The sequence below is a fragment of the Thamnophis elegans genome, chromosome 1 (assembly GCF_009769535.1).
Source record: "Thamnophis elegans isolate rThaEle1 chromosome 1, rThaEle1.pri, whole genome shotgun sequence".
Taxonomy (NCBI): Eukaryota; Metazoa; Chordata; class Lepidosauria; order Squamata; family Colubridae; genus Thamnophis; species Thamnophis elegans.
The window spans coordinates 180,251,284-180,274,238 of NC_045541.1; the positions used below are offsets into that span (position 1 = coordinate 180,251,284).

Below are 22,955 nucleotides of genomic sequence, written 5' to 3' on the forward strand. Positions count from 1 at the left end.
TAAATAATTAGGAAAGAAAGACCACGAGACTCCATGTGTGGAAATCAAGTGTACTTTTATTAATTAAAAGTGATTAAAGGCATAGCGAAGCGAAATCTGAATATTTAGGTGCGAAAGCGATTGATATATAGAATAGCCCATTCCCCACCCCTTGGCATCACAGATACAGTCCAATCATAATTCTCCCAAGTGTCAGGTGCGAGATAACTTCAAAAGGCATCACGAAGATGGAATGTCGGTGCCGATAGTCCTGGCGGGAAACTCGCACGCATGCGTACTCCGATCAACCGGTGAACTCCAGAATCTTCCTCCAGCACAATGAGTAACCCCTCCCAAATACCATGCCCTCCCTCCCCGTTTCATGGCAGCCGAAGCAACAGCAAAGCAGAGGCTGACAATAAGACCCTGTCTTATTTTGGGGAAAACACAGTATATTATGTCCACAGTATTTCACTGGTCTACTAATTTAGTCACTCTTACTGGCTGGAAACCCCCGGTGGACTTTTTGCTGAAAAAAAGAAAAAAATACCTCTCCTCCCAAGACCTCTGATAGGCTTTGTGGTCTTCCTTCCTTAAGGGAGGTGCTAGAATGTAATTTTGGGAGGGTCCACCTTCCCTCAATGGCCTTGGGCTATGGAAGACTACGGGCCCTCCTCTGCTCCTCCCTTTATGACGGTCCCAGGTTGGATCGCCTGGAATTTTGCAGCTGGACATTATTTTTATGGGATAACCCTGAGATCGGTTTATGCAACACTCTGCTGGCCAAAACCTCCGTGACCCGACAAAAGCGCGCACGACAAAAGCGCGCCGACAAAACCGCGGTGCGAAACTCGCGATGTCATCAACGCGCCAACAACAGCGCGCCAACAACAGCACGCCGACAACAGCGCACCCACAGAAGTGTGATTTAAGTTAAGGTAAGGGTTAGGGTTAGGGTCAGGGTCAGGGTCAGGTTTAGGATTAGGGTTAGGGTTAGGGTTAGGGTTAGGGTTAGGTTTACAGTGCGCTTCTGTCGGCACGCTGTTGTCGACACACTTCAGCGCTCATTTGTCGGCGCGATTTAGAACTCACGGTTTTGTCACCGCGGTTTAGTCGGGCACGCTTTTGTCGGGTGTCCTTTTGTTGGTGAACCAAAACCTCAATCTCCACGGCCTCCTGCAGCACTCTGCCAGCTGAAAACGGTCCATTGGGGGAGGGGATGGGACTCATGAGGCTCCTGCATGGCCCATTTTGGACAGCAGAGGCACTGCAGACCGATCCTTTGATATCTCCAGGCTGGGCCCATTGGGTCAGATTTAAGCCCACTGCAGGCTGGATCTGGCCTACGGGCCTTGAGTTTGACCCCCTCCCCTGGGTTAGAGTGAGCTACCTACCCAAGACTGTTCAAGGACTCACCTGGTCTTTTCTTGAAGTGCCATAAGATCTCTGGTGGCATTTCTTGGGCTTGGGTGCCTGCTAAATGTCTGGCGCATGGCCAAAGCCTTGAGAAGCATTGTCAGGATCCTCCATCTCACAACAAGAACCTCCCGCCATGCGGTTAAATTCTTCATCGGTCTGAGAGAAGAATGAAGTTCCATTACCTTTTGCTTAAAAGGAGGCTTTCTAGGGCTTAAAAGTACCGCTTGATAAAACCTTTGTTGCAGAAAATGCATGACCTGTCAAAACCGCGCTCAACTAAGACACCCCCGATTAAACCGCGTCGCTGACGTCATCAACAGGGCGACAACAGCCAGCGCGGAGAAAGAATGGCGCTTTAAATAGCGCTTTGAAAGCAAGCCGATTCAACTTAAGGTAAGGGTTAGGTTTAGGGTTAGGTTTAGGGTTAGGTTTAGGGTTAGGTTTAGGGTTAGGTTTAGGGTTAGGTTTAGGGTTAGGTTTAGGGTTAGTTTAAGGATTAGGGTTAGGTTTAGGGTTAGGATTAGGTTTAGGGGGGTTAGGTTTAGGGGTTAATTTTAGATTTAGGGTTTACAGCGTGCTTCTGTCTCCGCGCTGTTGTCGCCCTGTTGATGATGTCAGCTATGCGGTTTAGTCGGACGCGGTTTAGTCGAGCGCAGTTTTGTGGTGGAACCCAGAAAATGACAGGCTTTAGACTTCTCGAGATACAGGAAAAGTTTATTTGACAGCCAGGTTCAGAAAGCCAGCCCATGGCTTAGCATTGTAAGTTCTGAACCACCTTCATTATCAAAGCACGCATTCTTATACATTCTCAAAGGCAGCGCAACACGGAAACACTTAGCACATTTCTTAGTGGTTACCTTGAGGAGAGAAGCCTTATAAGGAGATGGGGGTCTTACTTCTCCTTCTGTTATGGAGTACGTGTCATTAACGAACTTTAATTGAACCTAGGACTTTTAACATAGATTTTGACATCTTGTGGTTAGGCACAGGCTTCCTGTTCTTTTGCAAGTTCCAAATCTTGTCTATGTGGCTTTTAATATAGAAGTAAAGGGGCCCCAAGAGGCTGTCCAGCCAGACCCAGTAGGTTTCACACTTAATGTCCAAATCTCACTTGACGTCCTACTTTACCTTAGTAACATCACACCTGGAATACAGCATCTAGTTTTGGTCACATTACAAAGAAGATGTTGAGGCTTTGTAAAAAGTGGAGAGAAGAACAACTAAGATGATTAAAGGCCTGGAGACTAAAACATGAAGAACGGTTGCAGGAACTGGGTATGTCTAGAGTAGCGAAAAGAACTAGGGGTAACACGAGAGCAAGATTTCAGTATTTGAGGGGCTGCTACAAAGAAAAGGGGGCCAACCTATTTTCCAAAGCACCCGAAGGCAAGACAAGAAACAACGGATGGAAACTAATCAAGGAGAGAAGCAACTTAGAACTGAGAAGAAATTTCCAGACAGCACAATTAATCGGGAACAGCTTGTCTCCAGAAGTTGTGAATGCTCTGATCCCTTCAGATTCCTCCAGTCGTTCTTGTCTCAACTCCTGGAAAAGACATCTGGCAAGCCGAATCCAGGAAATAAGTGAATGTCTCTCTGACCACAAATAACATGATCCCAGGCACTTCAGACCCCATTGTGACTGTTTACATGTCTTCCTCTCCGAGGTCATTACATTTGGCTTTACAAATTGGACAGCGAGAGTGATCAGAATGAGGCTTACTACCTGTTTCAGGCTGATGTGGGCCCGTTCCTCTTCTCTAGTTTGGACAATATTGTATCCTGCCATTTTAATCCACCCCCCCCCCCTCAAACTTGTTTGTGAGCAAGAAACGCTTGTCTAGCAGAATAGTGAAATGGCTAGAATGCAGTGACGTGCGGTGAGGTTTATGGCTGGTGAGGCAGCAATTTTTTTTTAGACTTGTGGACTTCAACTCCCAGAATTCCACAGCTGGGCATGCTCAGTTCCGATTTAAAGCGACAGCATTTTTTTTTCTCCTTTGCTAAATAAGTTTCCTTCTTTCTTTTTCTTTTTCTTCTCCCTTCCCCTCCTTCCTCCCTCTCTCCCTCCCTCCCCCCTCTCTCAAACACACACACACACACACACACACACACACACACAAAGTTGCACCAGGAGGATGAAGTTTGAATTCCTCCCCCTCCCTCTGACCCACACGTACCTTTTCCAGCTGTTTCAGAGAGGATTTCAACTCTGCTCTTGCCTGCCATCATGAAAAGAAAAAAATATATAAAAGGAAAAAGGCAAGAACTGAGGTCAGGCTGGGCTAGTTGCTGCCAGAGTCACCGTGTGGATGACTCTGCTTAACTGTTTAAAAAAGCCTCTTAAAAAGCGCCCTCTACAGGAGGAGGCAGGAGAACAACATGCCTCATCTACGTCAGAAATTTTTTGGCTTTTAACCCTTGCTTAACTCTGCTCGAGTGATCATAAAAAGTCAGACTAGATGAGGCACGTCGTTCCCCTGCCGCCTCCTGTAGAGGGCGCTTTTTAAGAGGCTTTTTAAAACAGTTAAGCACTAATCAGAGTCATCCATGGTGTCTCTGGCAGCAACTAGCTCAGCCTTTTTCTTTTTACATTTTTCTTTTCTTTTCATGATGATAGTGGTGAGGCTCTGCCTCCCCTGACTGCACATCCCTGCTAGAATGATAAGGTGACAGGATGGGAGTTCAAGGCTGAAATAAGCACTGGACACACCGTACATCCCAGTCAGTTGCATCCCCAAAATTGCATAGCGGAATCTGGAAATCAGCACTTTGGTTTGCCTGGATGAACCTGACCTATATCGTGTGATTTTTGTGGGGGGGAAAAACAGGAAGATGGGGAACTGCAGAAACAGCTTTGAACTCCAGATAAACGACAGGATTTTAATAAGCAAGGAAGGAAAGGAAATCCTAAGTAAAACAGGATTCAGATCCCTCCGTGACTCCTGTCTGTTTATAAAGAAAACAGCTCTGTAAGAGTAAGAGAAGGAACAAAGAGAAGAGCCAGAAGAAGCCGGCAGCCAAAGTTACCCCATTCTCACTGAAATGATGCTGACAGATGTTTTCCTTTCTGGCTGGTGACTAGGAGGCCTAGTCTGTGGGATCTGATAGGTCTTTGGGAGGTGATTGGCAGGAGACAGTCTCTCAAGTAACCAGGTCAAGAAAACCCTATTAAGATTAGGAATAAGTTAAACTGCTTAAAGTTTGGGTAACAGCAAAAAGCTGAGTTCAACGTAGAGATCTTATTGACTTTCTTTCCCTTTTTTAATCTCCTTTGTTTTAATATATTTTAGACTGTGTTTGTTAAAAAGCTACACCGTGTACGGGCTCTGGGAAGTCAGGGGGGGGGGGAAGGGAGATGGGGTCTTAGGGGGGAGGGGGGAGGGGGGAAATATAGTGTGTGCTAGATTTTAAAGTAATATGATTGCACTTGTATACTGTTGCTCTTTAATTCTAGTGTAAAAATAGGACAAGCTGAATATATTGATAGATAGTAGAAATACACCGAAGGGAGGAGCAGAGGGAAAGAAGAAAGAGGGGTAGAGAGGGTGGGAGAGAGGATTGGAGGGAGGGTGAGATGGAAGGGAGGGAGTGTATTGGGAGAGAGGAGTGATAGAGGGGGAGGGGAAGTAGGGTAGAGGGGAACGTTGGAGGGAAGAACGAAAGTTGGAGGGGGGCGAAAGAAAGGGTGTATGGTGGGTCGAAGTGGTATATTGGGTTTGTATTTTGGGGGGTATTGTTGACAAGAGGGAGGGCTGTGTTTATTGTTCAATGTTATATGCCCCGGTTATGCACAGTATATATGTGACTGTATGAAATGAAATGAAAAAATAAAACATATTTACAGAAAAAAAGAAAACCCTGTTCAGCACAGAACAGTCGAAAGAGGCAGGATGTTAAAGCATTTTGGATAAAAATATGGTGGATTATGCAAAATGTTCTTTAAAAAAGGATAAAGTTTACCCCCTCAGTTATTCTTGTTAGGTATAACTACTGATTGTACTGTTATAGAGACTAACTTGATTTTGCATTTAATAACGGCAGCAAGACTGCTGGTGGCGCAATACTGGAAGAAGGAAGATTTGCCTACTATTCAAGAATGGACATTAAAAGTAACAAACTTAGCAGAGATGGCTAAAATATCAGCATATCTCAAGGATCACTCCAATGAGAGATATAAACTGGAGTGGAGAAGATGGATTGACTATATTCAAAATAAATACGGGACTAAGAAATTCCAGATAGTTTATGACTGAAGAAGCGAGGAACGATATAATCTGTTTAGAGTTAGCCTAACAAAAGAGGAGTTAAGAGCTCAAATGAAAGAGGACTTCCTGGGGGCGTGGCCTGTTGCCGAGGAGGGCTCCACCGAGCTCCTCAGAGATCTGGTCTGTATATCTAAATAAGATCATAGATAGCACCCCTTTTTGGCTAAAAAAGGGGCAGGGAGTAGCTCTGTAGGCCAGGGTCTATTCGTAAGCCACAGCCTTTTTCTTTTTTTTGGCTGTGGATAGAGATTAGATCCAGCCGGAGCAGAGCTTTTATCTCCAGCCAGTTCTTCTCAGCTGCCTTTTTTTTTTGGCAGCCCCAGACAGGCTAGCCCCCCCCAGGACAAAACAAAGTTTTTTCAAGCTAGAATTGATACGGGCGGGTCCCACCCCTGTGAGATTTATGCTTTTATTACTATCTTAAATACCAGCACCATTTGTCTTAGAGACTTCTTTGTCTAAATGGACTTCAAAATGGCGATTTCTCTCCGTGGATGATTGATAGTGGATGTACTTAGCCGGTTTTACCTTCCTGCAGACCGCTCCTTAACAAAATAAACTCTTCTTCTTTGGAAATAGAGGGGAGCAAAGCGCTGCTTACTTGTTTATTTATTATGGCACCCAGGTCAAAGAAGCGTCTTGCTACAAATGTGTCTAAAGAATTTAAAGAATTTTTACTGGAACCACAGCCTTTGTCTCCTATGCCCTCTACTGGAGAATTTCTAACACAGGAATATTTCTTTAAAATGTTTAATGCCTTTAAACAAGAAATTAAGGAATTTGTATTGGAACTATATGATGATTTAAAGTCTAAAGTTAATCAAATGAAGGCGAATACGTTTGCAGCCGTGTCTGCCCTGTCAGATTACTCTGCTGAAATAGAGAACAAATTGGAAAGTTTGGAGAAGGCTAATTTTAATTTGACTACCAATATTCAAATTTTACAACAAAAAATTAGAGACAATGAAGAACAGCTCATGATGATAAATTTTAATAGGAAGGCATTTGCAATAAGAGTCAGAGGATTCCGTGAAAAGGAGCAAGAGAATTTGAAACAGACCTTTGCTGAAGCCTTCAGCTATGCGGTGGGAAGCCCGGGACTTAACTTTGATTGGCAGATTCGGAAAATCTATCGCCAGAACTCATTGATAGCGGAACAGCGACAGCTCCCGAGGGACATAATTATACATTTTTCTACAAAAGAATCTAGAAATGCGATTGTGCAAAAGTTTCATAATAACAGTCTCCGAGTTGATGACCAGGACCTGATTGTCTTCAAAGATATTCCTTTCCAGATGCTGAAAGCAAGAAGGGACTACACCTTTTTAACTAAGGATCTTAGGAGTCAACAGATTCGATACAGATGGGAGGCCCCTGCCGGCATCACGGTTACATTTGAGAATCAAAGATTTCGTCTTAACTCTGTTTCGGAGGCTCAAGATTTCTATTGCAGGATTCTGAAGGCGGGACTTCCTGACTCGCTTGGAAGAGAGGAGAGACAAGCGGAAGGAGAAGGCAAACGGCAGGCCATGTGGTTGCAAGATGGAGGGGGTAGCCCTTCCTCCCTCGGAGAAGCAGAAAAACGGAGATCGAGAATTTAGACATTTCAAAATACTCGCCAAAGTTGAGGACTGAATGGGGGTTTGAGACCTCTCTCCGGTAGAAAAAGCGGACTAATTCTTATTAGAAGGGAAAGCTGGGTGAAACTACTTTGAGCTAGATTTTAAATTAACGTTAGCATAAATTTGATAGTGGTAAACATCAGACAAGCAAGGGATGAGGGTAAAATATATGTGGAATGATTTGCGTTGTTTAAGGCTTATTAGAACAGAAAGCCGGTTGGGATTATCTTAAGATAAGTGTAAAAAGAATGCGGAATGATTTATGTTGTTTAAACTTTGTTAGAAGGGACTACTTTAAAACAGAAGGTTAACTGACTCTTGCTGAAAGTATTATTTGAATATGTGGAATGATCCATGCTATTTAACTTTTATTAGAAGGGAAAGTTGGTTGAAATTGCTTTGAGTTAGATTTTAAACAAATGCTAGTATAAATTTGATAGTGGTAAATATCAGACAAGTAAGGGATGAGGGTAAAATGCATGTGGAATGAACTACGTTATTTAAATCCTATTAGAAGAGAAAGTCGGTTGGAATTATCTTAAGATAGAAATTGATTTCTGTGTAAAGTAATATTTGATCTACGCTGCTTAATTTTACTAAGAAGGGGAAGCTTGGCTAGATTATTTTGAATTACTGTTTGAAAAGGAGGTTAAGAAAGATCATTTACGCTGTTTAAATTTTACTAGAAGGGAAAGTTTGATTACTCTTCTGTAAAGTCATATTTGAATATGTGGCATGAACCACGTTGCTTAAATCTTATCGGAAGGGATCATGAGGTTTAGGAAGAGGAACGGGAGAGTCTACAGAAGGTTGGGGTAAATAGCAAAGAAGTAAGAGACGAGAATAAAATATAGATAGAATGATTTATACTATTTAAGCATAGATAAAGATGGGGGGCTGAGATCAACACAAAGAGTGGTTTCTTTTTTTTTTTCTTCTTTTTTCTTTTCTCTTTTCTTTTCTCTCTTCTTTTTTTTTCTGTTTTTCTTTCTTTTGACATATTACTTTTATTTTTTAATCCATATGTATACAAGATATTTTAGACAGAAGGTAGTGCCAGGTGTGGGCCCTGGGAAGTCGGGAGGATTGGGGATGGGGATTTGTGGGGGGGGGGGGGGGGGGGGGTGTTAACATAGTCTTAATAAGAACAAGAATGTATTTATATACGGTGGTTTTTTTTTTCTTTTATTTTTTTATTTGTTTTTTTTTCCTTGGTTCATTTTACTTTTATCAGATCAAACAACACTCGAATAAAGGCATACACCAAGGAGGGAGGTAGAGGGAAAGAAGAGGGAGGAGTAAGGAAGGAGTAAGGGGAATGTAAGGAGGGTGTGCTGGGAGTAAGGGGAGAAGGAAGGTTTGAGGGGAAAGGGAAGTTGGAGGGGGTAGATGGGGTGTATGGAGGATGGAAGGGTTAGGTGGGGTTGTGAATGATGAGTTGTGTTTCCTTTTTATTTGTTCGTTTTATTCCCTTTTTCTTTTTTTCTTTTCTTATAGTAAATACCCTGTATATAAGTGATTGCAAATGGAATGTGAAAAATGAATAAAATATATTTTAAAAAAAAAAAAAAAAAAAAGAAGACCTAATTGGACAATGTGACCTGGCCGAGGGAGGGGAGGAACAAATTTATTCTTTAATTAGGCGAAAACTTCAGGAAGTAGCTAGAGTTGGTTTTGTTCCATACATGCTAAAATGATGTTCTCAATAAAGTTATGCTTAAAGAGAAGAGCTCAAATGAAAGATGATACTAACTTTCTTTTAAGTTTATTTTAGAACATCTTTGTGTTAATACCACTTTATAATGCCTTGGGAAGGCCACACTTGGAATACGGCATTCAGTTTTGATCACCACGATGTAGAAAAGATGTAGAGACTCTAGAAAGAGTGCAGAGAAGAGCAACAGAGAGGATTAGGGGACTGGAGGCTAAAACATATGAAGAACAGTTGCAGGAACTGGGCATGTCTAGTTTAATGAAAAGAAGGATTAGGAGAGACATGATAGCAGCCTTCCAATATCTCAGGGGTTGCCACAAAGAAGAGGGAGTCAAGCTATTCTCTAAGGCACCTGAGGGCAGGACGAGAAGCAATGGGTGGAAACTAATCAAGGAGAGAAGCAACTTAGAACTGAGGAGGAATTTCCTGACAGTTAGAACAATTAATCAATGGAACAGAAGTTGCCTCCAGAAGTTGTGAATGCCCCAACACTGGAAGTCTTTACGAAGATGTTGGAGAGCCATTTGTCTGAAGTGGTGTAGGGTTTCCTGCCTAGGCAGGGGGTTGGACTAGAAGACCTCCAAGGTCCCTTCCAACTCTACTATTGTATTGTATTTAAAGTATTTTCCTGTGCCTAGCGCGGACCAGAGGGAGACCTTCCAACCGCACCTGTGCATACACAACACCAAAGTCCCTCCCAACTCTGTTATTCTGTTAAGGACCCGCAATCTTTATGCTGCTACTTAATCTGCCAACTCAAGCATTCACTCATGGGGGGTTGGGGGGGCTGCTTCTAAATAGCAGTGTGTGCACACTAACATGAAGTATTAGTACCATTTTCCAAAGCACACTTGGAATATATTGGAAAAAGTGCAAAGAAAAGCAACTAGGATGATTAAAGGCCTTGGAGGCTAAAAAAATGACAAAACGGTTGTATGATTTGGGTTTTGGCTACTCTAGAGAAAAGAAGGATAAGGGAGGATAGGATAACAATATTCCACTATCTGAGAGGCTGCCACAAAGAGGAGGGTCAGCTTATTTTCCAAAGCACCCGAAGGCAGAACAAATAATGGATGGGAAAGTCACCAAGGAGAGACGCAACCTGGAATTCAGAAATTTCGTAACAGTGAGGACAATTAACCAGTGGAACAGCTTGCCACCAGAAGTTGTGGGTACCACAACACTGGAGGTTTTTAAGAAGAGTGTGGAGAGAATGTTTTAGCAGGGGGTTGGACTCGAAGACTTCCAAGATCCCTTCCAGCTCTATTCCGATTTCTATGAAGATTGTCCCCAACATCAGAGGTGGGTTCCTACCAGTTCGCACCTATTCGGTAGAATCGGTTCGTCAAATCTACGGAACTGGTTAGAAGAGGTTCCACCAGTGGACCCGGAAAGCAGGCCACACCTACAGAAGAGCTTCCAAATTTTTTTGAAACCCACCACTGGTCCTTGGATATGATTATTCTACACTATCATGCTCCTATTTATCAAACTCAGGGCCTCTGTGAAAGGTAAGGATGACTACTGCGTTTGTGGTGCAATCAGAACATTGCGTGTGTTGAAGTTGTTTTAACGCAAACCAAAGATGCCTTTTAAAAAACAAGTTGACATCATATTCTTATGCATGCCAGTGCTGGGTGTGAGGTAATTTAAGGTGGTTCTGACAAGTGTCGTCGGCATCTTCATATCCCGTCACATGGGCAGCAAGCCACTCCCATCCAGTCACATGGGCAGCAAGCCACTCCCATCCAGTCACATGGGCAGAAAGCCACTCCCATCCGGTCACATGGGCGGCAAGCTACTCCCATCCGGTCACATGGGCAGCAAGCCACTCCCACAAAAGAGGCCACACCCACAGAGTAGGTTCGAACAATTTTTGAAACCCCACCACTGCCCAACATGCATAAGCTTTGAATCTGTGATATACTCCCGAGTTTGCTTACCCAATCACTAAAGTCATTCAGCCCCAGCCAATAGGAGTGTTTCCCTTCATCAGCCTCACGGTTGTGCTTCTCAATCATCTGCCGATTCTTCTCCCATATGGCTCTCCGTGCGGGCTCTTCCTCCTAAGGGAGCCAAGAAGAGACGGGCTAAATTCTCTCCTATCTCAACGCATCGTTTGTGGGTGGAAGAACAGCTTAAATCTTAGCTTCTCAAAATGGATCTGGTTTATTCGGTTTTTATCCCACCTTTTATTTTTAAAAGTAACTCAAGGCGGTCAACATACACAATACTCCTTTCTCCCAATAGTGGTGAGATTTTTGTTCAGCAGGAGAGTAGAAGGCCTCCGAGTACCTATCGAGCGTTTTCCCCAGCTCTGATACTCTTCCCCGTGTAAGAGTACCAACGTCTACATATTCTCTAGGTTTGAAACAGAATTGTAAGATCCTGAGCAAAGCCCGCAATAATCTAGAAAAAGATGCAGGGAAATAGAAGACAGTCCTTCAGAAAGTAAGTTTGCGCCTTCAAAGATCAAGTTTACACCACATCTCTTTTTTTGTGCCATTGGAACTTTCTTTTAAAAAGCAAAAAGGGGGAGGAGGAGGAGGAGGAGGAGGAGAAAGACGGAGAAGGAGAAGAACCTTAGAAGCATTGAAACTTAGAATTACTGAAAGATAAATTAGACGTTCATTTCTTTGAGAACAAAGCAAACTCACTTCGGTGTATACTCTCTCATGGATCTCCTTCCAATTTCTCCAGGCTTCTTCCGAATCCTGGGCCGAATCCTGCGCTACGCAACACACTTTCAGGTGAACCATCCAAGTAAGCAACATCACCAAGCTCGAGAGCATTGTTGTCTTCAAGAAAAGCAAAGAAAGCTCTTTGTTACCTGCTTCAAATCAGCCAAATCCCCCCGATATCACCAGGTAAAATCCCTGCCATGAAATTGGCACCTTTCTCGGTGTCTCCTAAGTCCTACAGTCCGTTTCCAAAACCCTTTTCTAATTTCCTGGACAAACAAGTATTTAGCTTTATCCTTCAGCCCCGTTGCTGTAACAGCATCCACAAAGAGACTTTTTGAGTTGTGAAATCTGCCCGCTAACCTTGAACTCTTGCTCTGCGTTTGAAAGGGCCCGTCTTAATTAAGGTGACCAGACGTCCCGCTTTTGGTGGGACACACCCGCTTTCCAATGCACTTTCCCGCGTCCCGCCCGCCTTTTAAAAGGCACGCTTTTTTTGGCGCTCGCAGCTCCTGCCCATCAGCTGCTAGCTTGCTGGGCTGGCTCATCGTTCTGTTCTCTATCCTACCAGATGAGCCAGCCCAGCAAGCTAGCAGCTGATGGGCGGGAGCTGCGAGCGCCAAAAAAAGCGTGCTTTTAGCCTTTTACCTACTACCTACAAATTTAAGCCAGCCCAGCCTCCCGCTCACTGATTGGATTGGCCTGGACTCCAGCCAATCAGTGAGCTGGCTGGGATGGGAAATTTTCAGCACGCTTGCGCGAGTTTCCATTTCCTTTCTACAAAAGACGAAAGAGGTTGCAGCTGCGCTGACTGGTGAGTAATCTAATTTTAATCGAATTTTCCGCTCGCCGCGGCAGGAGGAGAGGCTGGGGGCAGCTGCAGCCGCCCGCAGCCGGTTCAGGGGCTCCCGCCGCCCGGCAGAAGCCCCTGAACCGCGTGCGGGCGGCTGCCCCCTCCTCCTCCCTGTCCTCCTGCGGCCGCGAGGAGTAGTCCGTTCGTGCAGAAATTGATTGCCCGCCCCGGCTGAGTGAATTGGGATCGCCTGCGGCCGTGAGGAGTCCTCGCGGCCGCAGGCGATCCAAATTGAATTCACTCAGCCGGGGCGGGCAATTTCTGCACGAACGGAATATTCCTCGTGGCCGCAGGCGATCCCAATTCACTCAGCCGGGGCGGGCAATTCGTGCAGAAATTGCCCGCCCTGGCTGAGTGAATTGGGATCGCCTGCGGCCGCGAGGAATACTCCGTTCGTGTAGGAGTCCTCGCGGCCGCAGGCGATCCCAATTGAATTCACTCTGTGCGGGCGGCTCGGCTGCCCCCTCCTCCTCCCTGTCCTTCTGCGGCCGCGAGGAGTAGTCCGTTCGTGCAGAAATTGCCCGCCCCGGCTGAGTGAATTGGGATCGCCTGCGGCCGCGAGGATTCCATTTGTGCAGGGGTCCTCGCGGCCGCAGGCGATCCCAATTAAATTCACTCTGTGCGGGCGGCAGGCGCTGCGCCCACGAGGAGCTGCCTCTTCGTGAATGGGATCGCCGCCTCCGAGAGCATGGGCGCAGCGGCTGCCGCCCGCACAGAACGTCGTGCGGGGGTCCCGCCGCCCGGAAAGTTATGGAAAGTTATCTGCGGGCGGCGTCCGTTCGTGATTGGGATCGATCGCCGGGGCAGCCTCTCGCTTCCGGAACTTCCTCTCTCACTTCCGGGGCTCCCGCCGCCCGGCAGAAGCCCCTGAACCGCCACGGAATCCGTTCGTGAATCAAAATGGATCCGCGCGGCAGGAGGAGAGGTTGGGGCGCTGCCAGCTGCCCGCAGACAATTTCCTCTCGCTTTCGGGGGTCCCGCCGCCTGGCAAAAGCCCCTGAATCGCGTGGAAGTTATCTGCTGGCGGCGTCCGTTCGTGATTGGGATCCATCGCCGCCTCCGAGAGGGTATACAGAACACTATTTACCTAAATGTGCATATATACAGTTTAGTATTTTAGCATTTATTTTTGAAAAAAATCAAACTCCTAAATCATGGTGTATAGCTTATTGCTCCTATCTTGGACATATTTTTTCTGATCAAACATTTGTGTTTACTGGGGTGGTGCATAAAGCTGAAAAGAGTTATTGTTTGTAATTTTTCTACATTATTTTGCTGTTAAAGAAGAGTTTTCTTCTTGGGGATAGATATTGATGGAGATTTCTTGTGCCATTAGGAATTGTTGCAAAGAAAAGATAAAGAATCTTATGGTGTGATATTGGTGAATTTTTTTAAAAAATAGTCTGTGTTGTCTTTCTGTCCCAAATAGTTAAATATAATTTCATTATGAACATCTGCAGGGTTTATGGGATTCCCATAATATGGGAGATTCATGCCTTTGTAGGTCATATTTGCCCATTTGTGGTTTTCTGTCTCATCTGTGAAATTCACAACCTTTTATTTGTTATGTTCTGAATTTTTCTTTTTTTAGAAAGTGATAAGAAATCTACCTGCAATTTAATCTTGACCAGGCATCCTGACTTTTAAGAAGTCACTGACATGCCAGTTTTAAAATTGTTTTTTTTCTTGATAGTTAAGGTCAAAAATTTAAACTTGCTGTCACAACTTTGAGCAGGGTGTGAGATTGTTGATGTCCATTTTACTGTCTTTCAATAACTGTATAATGTTCCAATCAAGCCTCAAATTAAGATGTTACCAACTAGTATGTGAACTACTGGAAAGATTGTGTGCCTATAGAGTTAAGAGTAAGAGTTTCATTTCATGCATCAGAAGGCTGTATAGTGTAGAGAGAAAAATATGTTCAAAACATTACAGTTGTATGTGTTAGCCGCCTGAATCTATATTACTGTCTTTGTTTTAAAAAATTTCTCTCAGGATCCCAAAATGGTATTTGTTTGTATGGGTTATATTTATCAATATGTATTGCATTAAATATTGAAATCTAAGTATTCACTGCTACTGTGGATTCTCACAATTGTTTGATGGGATTTCAACATAGGCTGGCAAATTTGAATTTTGAGTACCCTTGATTGGGTCTGACCCTCTGGACTCCAAGGAGAGATTTTAAGAAACACTGATTTCTTTTGCCAGGTAATATGTAATAGGTTGCCACTGCAAGTGTATTTGAAAAAGATAGCTTACTCTATGGTGTTGTTTTTTTATTTTTATACTGGAATTCTTCATGAAAAAATCCAAAAGGATTTACAAAAGAATAATAAAATATCTCTTCAAGAAAACAATAAAACTAACAGTGTCAGTGAAGATAATATAGAAAAGCAAGGCATAATTCATTTTTAAAAAGCAGTCTAAGAGGGAGGTTGTCCTGAAGCACATGTTACTCTAGAATTGCCTTGGGTGAACAGGCTTGATTTCAGCTGTTCAAACAAACCAATGTGTAGAAAACAGCTACACATTTCCTAATTTATTATTAAATAATTTGTATTCTATCAGGGGCTTTCAGCAGTTTACAGCAACAAAAATGCCAAATAAAATTATATTATTATAAAATCATTGTAACAATTCCACAAAAACTATAAAAAGAAAATCCAGTGATAAAACCATATTAAATCCCAATGGCTCTAGATTCTAGAAGACAGAATAATTTGTACAGCCTTCCTGAATGGACAGCAGGTTAGGGCTCCCTGCTCTGGAGGAGGTTTCCAAAGGATGGGCACCAGCTGAGACCTTCCTCCTGAGAAAGCCCTACCTTTGTCATGAATGGGATTACTAGCAGGGCCTCCCCAGAAGATATTTAAAGCTCTGGTAAGATAGCTTTGAGGGGGGTGGTCTTTAAATATTTGGACTTTAAGCTGATTTTGGAAAAATCTGTAAATTTTAAAGCACAAAACTGCTATTGGCTTGTTTCCAGATGAGTCATTTACTGTAAGGAGTATAGGCTCAATGTATTTTAAAATAATATTTTATTTATTGTGCATATGATTTTTTAAAATAGTGGTATTCTGTGTTGATTCTTTTTTTAAATTGTCTTAGACTATTTAAAAAAAGATTCTATCCAAAATAAATTGAAACAAGCCATTTTAAAAATTTCTATGCACAATACTTTGAAATGGACTCAGGAGTCATGATTGACACTGAGTGAATTTGCACTTTTAATAATCAGGAAGATACAATGGCATTGAAAAAAGTGACTGATGACCATTTTTCACACTTAGCGACCATTTTCACACTTAGCGACCATTTTCACACTTAGCGACCGTTGTGGCATCCTCATGGTTACGCGATCAAAATGTTGATGTTTGGCAACAGATTCGTATTTCTGATGGTCGCTAAGTGAGGAGTCTCGAGGAGGGGGAAAACATTTAGTGACCAAAGTTACAATGGCATTGAAAAAAGTGACTGATGACCATTTTTCACACTTAGCGACCGTTGCGACCATTTTTCACACTTAGCGACCGTTGCAGCATCCTCATGGTCACGTGATCAAAATTTTGTTTGGCAACAGATTCGTATTTATGCTGGTTTCAGTGTCCTGGGGTGACCTTTTGACAAAAAAAATGTTTTTTTAATCAACCCCCCCCCCCCCCCCGGTCAAGGGCGTCCCTCTTTTCCAATCTGAAAATCTGGTCACCTTAGTCTTAATGAGACTCCGGAGAGTTCCCGAGAGCCTTTATGCGCCCTCCTTCAACCAATGTTCCCTCTAATTTTTTTTCAGTGTGAGCGGAAAAGTATAGTGTGTGAGCTGCACAGTTTCATGCCTGAGCACCTAAGAGAGCAACAGTTTGAACTTCTGTCTCGTCTGCTGGACATTTGCGCAACCTTCCAAGCGTCAAGCGCCAATTGCGAGCGAGGTTTCAGCCCGATGAACGCCAGACATGAAAATGTGCCACTCAAACACTATACTTTTCCCCTCACCCTGGAAAAAAAAAGGCTCTCTGCTCAGCTTTTAGATCGTTAGACTGGCTAGAGAGAGACATGGCACCAACAGGGTCCTGGCATTTTGCAGGCAACCTGTCCTCTCACATTCCTTTGGAATGCAACCCATCACATGTGAATTAGATTTTGCCAATTATCCTATTAAAAGATAACCCTATTATTCTAAAATATGACTAACTCAATATTAAAAACTGTAAATATGTAATGCTGATAAATAATAGCAGTAATTGTTATTTAGTATGATTAAAATCAGTATTGATATATCAATATAATATCTATCGAAATTGACAATATACACTAAAATAACAATACAAATATATAATGTGGGATATAAATGTAATAAATATAATATATAAATGCAACATAAATGTAATAAAATAATTTATCATGAAACTCTCCCCCTTTAAAGTAGTAAGATCAATTAGTCTAGCAAGTTTGGACAATATGCTATATGTTATGTTACTTAAGAATATATATACCTCAGAATCAGATACAACATCCACATCATTTCCAACTGAGTCAATAAAATCATACGCCATGCCAAAACTATTTTAAATAAAGAAATGAAATTAATCAAGTCTTGCATTTATTTTTCAAAATGAATGTACAATTTTTTTTATTATTTAAGTTTTGTACCCTATCTTTTCTAACTAACGTTAACTTTAAAAAGATGTTACATCAGACTACAATACAAGTAATTAAATGAAGACTAAAATAAGTGTTTTGGCATATTGAGCTTTTTATATTTCTTTCTTATATTTCTTCCTTAGTTGAGAACTTGCTCCTCAGCTTACTTACGCATTAACTGTTTGTTGCTTTTATGGTTTATTCATTCACTGCTCCATCTTCAGTTTTTTTCACAGGGGGCAGGGCTTCCTTCCTCCCTCCCTCCCTCCCTTCCTTCCTTCCTCCCTCCCTCCCTCCCCCCTACCTCCCTCCCTCCCTCCCTCCCTTCCTCCCGTCCTCCCTCCCTCCCTCCCTTCCTTCCTTCCTTCCTTCCTTCCTTCCTCCCTCCCTCCACTCCTTTGGCCACCAATTTTGATCCAATTCTCTCTCTCTCTCACACACACACACACACACACACACACACACACACACACACACACACGTTCTTTGGGGGGGGGGTTGAATTACTCCGCCTCACTGCCAGTAGTTTTCCAGTAGTAAACAAGGCACCACCCGCTCAGAGGACCTTCCTCTGCGATCCTACAGTCACTCAACTCCCTCAAGAAACTTGTATGAAGGTCACCAGAAGCTTTTTGGAAATCCAAGGATACAATTGTCAACAGTCGCTTCCATCCCATAATTTTTTGATTCTGTAGGAAGTTATCACCCAGCCCTCTGCCAGAAAAAAATGAAATATCCTAGGATATATTGGAAAGGCAGAATATTTCTCTGGATGTGAAAAGGAAGAAACATGTTTCCAAAGACAGAATAGCTGCACTGCAGCTTCCTGCCCATCCCCACTTTGTCAATGAGCCATTAAAACCTGAGCTAGTCCACTTTACATAATAAAGAGTTCTCCCCTTCAGGTCCGGAGTGATGGGATTGAGGCATGATAATATTGGCCCTTTACCCAACTCCCCACATGGCATCTGAGGACTCAACCAAACCTGGATTCAAAATGCAGCCTAGGGAGTTGCCCCTGCGTGGCTCCGTGGGAGTCTGACAACCAATCAGAACACAAGATCAAGATCAAAGGCCAGAGAGGGCATAAAACCAGGGACTCAGCTTCTCTTCTCTTTTCTCCAACATTGAAGCCTGTGATCCCCTTTTCTGTTCAGGGCTCAAGTCATGTGGCCCTGTCCACCATTAAAACCATCTTTCCAAGCAGCCTCCATGTCTCCCGTGTCTTTTTCCCCACTTGGAGCCGAACCCAGAAGGACGTTTCTTTCTTCACATATACACAATTAGGGTCCACAGTGCTGAAGGAGACACATTTTTTTTCAGGATTCTGCAGTTCTTGGTCTTTTTCACAAAAACCAATCTGTCTTTTGCTTCGTTTAGGATGAAGTAATAAATGGGCCGAAATCAGGAAAAGCACATCTTAGGCAGTGGAGAGGGAAAGAGACTCACCGTGATCACTCTTGCCTTGGGAAACGAATTAGAAGAAAGCTTCGGATTTCAAGCTCTCTTAGATTGCAAAGTTCCACAGCTGCACCGTTTACTCACCCGAATCTCTTAACTCCCTCCGACACGCCTTAGAAAAGCTGGGCTGGCTTAAGGCCATGTGGGTTGGCATAGACGGGCAGGCAGGAAGTTGGGTTTGTACACAGACATGCGCATGGGAGGAACAGAGTGAGTCATCCGGGAGTCAACATAGAAAGCAATTAATGGGATGGGTGAGTACTGGGAGCGATCTTGGAGGTCTTCCATTCCAGCCCCCGCTTTAAATAGCGCTTTGAAAGCAAGCCGATTCAACTTAAGGTAAGGGTTAGCTTTAGGGTTAGCTTTAGGGTTAGGTTAAGGGTTAGGATTAGGTTTAGGGTTAGGTTAAGGGTTAGCTTTAGGGTTAGCTTTAGGGTTAGGTTAAGGGTTAGGATTAGGTTTAGGGTTAGGTTAAGGGTTAGGGTTAGGGTTAGGGTTAGGGTTAGGTTTAGAGTTAGGTTAAGGGTTAGGGTTAGGTTTAGGGTTAGGTGTAGGGTTAGGTTTAGGGTTAGGTTAAGGGTTAGGATTAGGATTAGGTTTAGGGTTAGGTTAAGGGTTAGGGTTAGGTTTAGGTTTAGAGTTAGGTTTGGGGGGTTAGGGTTAGGTTTAGGGTTAGGTGTAGGGTTAGGTTTAGGGTTAGCTTTAGGGTTAGCTTTAGGGTTAGCTTTAGGGTTAGGTTAAGGGTTAGGATTAGGATTAGGTTTAGGGTTAGGTTAAGGGTTAGGGTTAGGTTTAGGTTTAGAGTTAGGTTAAGGGTTAGGTGTAGGGTTAGGTTAAGAGTTAGGGTTAGGTTTAGGTTTAGAGTTAGGTTAAGAGTTAGGGTTAGGTTTAGGTTTAGAGTTAGGTTAAGAGTTAGGTGTAGGGTTAGGTTTAGGGTTAGGTTTATGGTTAGGTTTAGGATTAGGTTTAGGGGGGTTAGGTTTAGGTTTAGGGGTTAATTTTAGGTTTAGGGTTTACAGCGTGCTTCTGTCTCCGCGCTGTTGTCGCCCTGTTGATGACGTCAGCGACACGGTTTAGTCGGGCGCGGTTTTGTGGTGGAACTCCGTCACATGTATTCGCACCGGCCAGCAGCTCTCTTCCGGGTTCCGGAGCATGCATGCGCGCTGACCAGCTGGTCTTTGCAGAACGCTGGTGTGCATTCATGCGACGGAACCCAGAAATGCCGCTGGCTGCCATGCACACGCACACTGGCCAGCGGCTCTCTTCCGGGTTCCAGAGTGTGTGTGTGTATACTCCAGTTTCAGCACTCAGTGTCCAAAAGATTAACCAACACTACTCTATACCATTCCAGGCAAATGGCTTTAAAATCTCCAATGTTGGGGCGCACACAACTGCTGAAGGCAAGTTGTTCCACTTATTTTGTCTCATGGTCAGGAAATTTCTCCTTGGTTCCGTGTTGCTCCTCTCCTTGATTAGTTTCCACCCATTGCTTCTTTGTTTTCCAGAGAACCAATCCCCTGCGGCTATGTTGATCAAACAGGTTTCTTATTTTTCATTGGAGTCCTTTAGTTTTTCTTTTTTTGTCTGTTTAATATGTTTAGCAACTATTTTATCCTGTGCTGCAGAAAAAAAGTCACTCTAAAAATAAGGAATATTGAGAAGGGTCCTTGGCGCTCTCTGAGCTTGGTTGTTTTCTTGCAGATGTTTCATAACTGAACCGGGTAACATCATTAGCGATGAAACATCTGCAAGGAAACAACCAACCTCAGTGAACACCGACGAACCCTCATTTCAACCCTGAGCTACAAATATTCTTCTCCTATCGATTGAGAAAGGTTTGTGTAGTTTGGTGTAACTCAAGAAAAATTCTGAGCTTTACTTCTGCGGACTAGTACAATAATACAATAGCAGAGCTGGAAGGGACCTTGGAGGTCTTCTAGTCCAACCCCCTGCCTAGGCAGGAAACCCTATACTGTTTCAGACAGATGGCTATCCAACATCTTCTTAAAGACTTCCAGTGTTGGGGCATTCACAACTTCTGGAAGGAAATTGTTCCACTGATTAATTGTTCTAACTGTCAGGAAATTCCTCCTCAGTTCTAGGTTGCTTCTCTCCTTGATTAGTTTCCACCCATTGCTTCTTGTTCTACCCGCAGGTGTCTTGAAGAATAGTTTGACTCCCTCTTCTTTGTGGCAGCGTCTGAGATATTGGAAGACTGCTATCATGTCTCCCCTGGTCCTTCTTTCTCTTAAACTAGACAGACCCAGTTCCTGCAACCGTTCTTCATATGTTTTAGTCTCCAGTCCCCTCATCCTCTTTGTTGCTCTTCTCTGCACTCTTTCTAGAGTCTCCACATCTTTTCTACATCGTGGCGACCAAAACTGAATGCAAATATTCCAAGTGTGGCTTTACCAAGGCCTTATAAAGTGGTATTAAGACTTCACGTGTTCTTGATTCTATCCCTCTGTTGATGCAGCCTAGAACTGTGTTGGCTTTTTTGGCAGCTGCTGCACACGGCTGGCTCCTATTTAAATGGTTGTCCACTAGGACTCCAAGATCCCTTTCACGGTTACTACTGTTGCGCCTGTGGGAAGATGTTTGAAGCAACCCCCTCCCTTCCCAGTCATTTAGTCTGACATCTCCCAGGCTTTTGCCAGCAATATAATAAGCCCTGTTCAAACCGGGCAGTCAGAACAGGGCAAGAAACGGCACCCTGCATGGAATGGATTGTGGCTTAATCGTGCCTTAAAAGGGTCTTGGGAAACTAAGCTAGCGGGGAAAGAGTGAGAAAATAACAAGGAAATGATTTGATTTGGATGCTAATTGTCCCCTGCTCCAGGGAAGCGAATTTTAATGAATGTTTCCTTAAACCTTCCCGCTGTGTGAGGCTGCCATGCTGTGGCTTCAAGCAGACAGAAATGCAGGGGTTTTTTGTGTGTCTTTCTGCCCCAGTCTCCCAACGGGGATCTAGCAGAATAATTAAATGATGAAGTTGGAAGGGATCTTGGAGGTCTTCTAGTCCAGCCCCTTGCTCGGGAAGGAAATCCTCTCCCATTCCAGACAAATGACTGTCAAATCTTTTCTTAAAGACCTCCAATGTTGGAATACCCCACAACTTCTGGAGGCAAGTAGTGTCACTGGTTAATTGTTCTAACTGTCAGGAAATTTCTCCTTATTTCTAGGTTCGATAGCAATAGCAATAGCAGTTAGACTTATATACCGCTTCATAGGGCTTTCAGCCCTCTCTAAGCGGTTTACAGAGTCAGCATATCGCCCCCAACAATCCGGGTCCTCATTTCACCCACCTCGGAAGGATGGAAGGCTGAATCAACCCTGAGCCGGTGAGATTAGAACTGCTGAACTGCAGATAACAGTCAGCTGAAGTGGCCTGCAGTATTGCACTCTACCCACTGCGCCACCTCGGCGCAGATATCTCCTTGGTTAGTTTCTATCCATTGTGTCTTCTCCTGCCTTCTGGTGCTTTGAAGAAGAGGTTGACTTTGATCTCCTCTTCTTTGGGGCAGCCCCTCAAATATTGGATCCCTTTTGTTATGGCATCCTTAGTTCTTCATTAAACTACCCAGTTCCCGTAACCGTTCTTTATATGTTTTAGCCTCCGGTCCCCTAATCATCTTCGTTGCTCTTCTCTGCGCTCTTTCCAGAGTCTCCGCATCTTTTTTTATATCATGGTAATCAAAATATTATGGTATCATGGTAACCAAAACCAGATGCAGCATTTCAAGTCTGGTTGCCAGGCCCGCAGTGGTTCCTTTAAGAATCTTTGGCCTCCCACACTCTCATTAAGAGGGGTGGGGGAACAGCAAGGGGTAGAATGTGTTGTTTTAAAAATAAAAAAAATCCTTTCCAGAAGCTCAAGGTCATCTTTTGTCTCCACACCTTTGCACCTGACCGGAAGCAGCTGGGTGGAGACGCCATCGTGGAAGAAGAAGATTGGACCATGTGATGGATTGTGGATGTGGGGACAAGATCATGAACTTTTAACTGGGTGGAATTCTGATGTAATTCCCAGAATTGGGACTTCATAGCACAATGCCAAAATGTCTGATTTATTAAATTGGAATTTTAAGGGTCATTTTTGCCTTGGACTCTGATTTAATTCTACATGATATTTTGGAACGCTGACAGGGGTCTTACCAAGACATGATAAAGTACGGCAGGATTAACACTTCGTGTGATCTTGATTCTATCCCTCCAGCTGGGACCTCCTTTCTCCCAGTAACAGGGATCAATACAAGGTTACAGTCCAGTCTCTGTCCGTTAGAGAACTGTCAGAAACAATGGAAATCAGACAATGAC

General features: G+C 43.6%; 2 protein-coding genes across 2 annotated transcripts in view; both read right to left on the reverse strand.

Annotated features, from left to right (window-relative positions):
- The window catches only part of LOC116520466 (cathepsin L1-like), a 52,053-nt gene extending 33,271 nt beyond the window's left edge, over positions 1-18,782 (reverse strand). The window contains exons 1-2 of the mRNA XM_032234875.1: positions 18,627-18,782; positions 17,090-17,096 (exon numbers count right to left, since the gene is read on the reverse strand). The gene's annotated coding sequence lies outside the window, so the exon portion shown is untranslated. The remainder of the gene's footprint in view (positions 1-17,089; positions 17,097-18,626) is intronic.
- LOC116520706 (cathepsin L1-like) lies at positions 1,421-17,063 on the reverse strand. Its single transcript, XM_032235050.1, has 4 exons — positions 17,030-17,063; positions 11,660-11,800; positions 10,946-11,068; positions 1,421-1,554 (listed from the first exon to the last, which is right to left on the reverse strand). The coding sequence occupies exons 2-4, from the start codon at positions 11,792-11,794 to the stop codon at positions 1,456-1,458; spliced, it is 357 nt and encodes a 118-aa protein (XP_032090941.1). The 5' UTR covers positions 11,795-11,800; positions 17,030-17,063; the 3' UTR covers positions 1,421-1,455.
- Positions 18,783-22,955: the final 4,173 nt, after the last annotated feature.

Excerpts from the sequence above, each read along its gene's own strand:
- LOC116520706 (XM_032235050.1), bottom strand. The coding sequence starts at position 11,794 with ATGCTCTCGAGCTTGGTGATGTTGCTTACTTGGATGGTTCACCTGAAA. Across the intron at positions 11,069-11,659 it reads ATGAGAGAGTATACACCGAA|GAGGAAGAGCCCGCACGGAG; the intron begins GTGAGTTTGCTT and ends TGGCTCCCTTAG. Across the intron at positions 1,555-10,945 it reads TGAATGACTTTAGTGATTGG|ACCGATGAAGAATTTAACCG; the intron begins GTAAGCAAACTC and ends TTCTTCTCTCAG.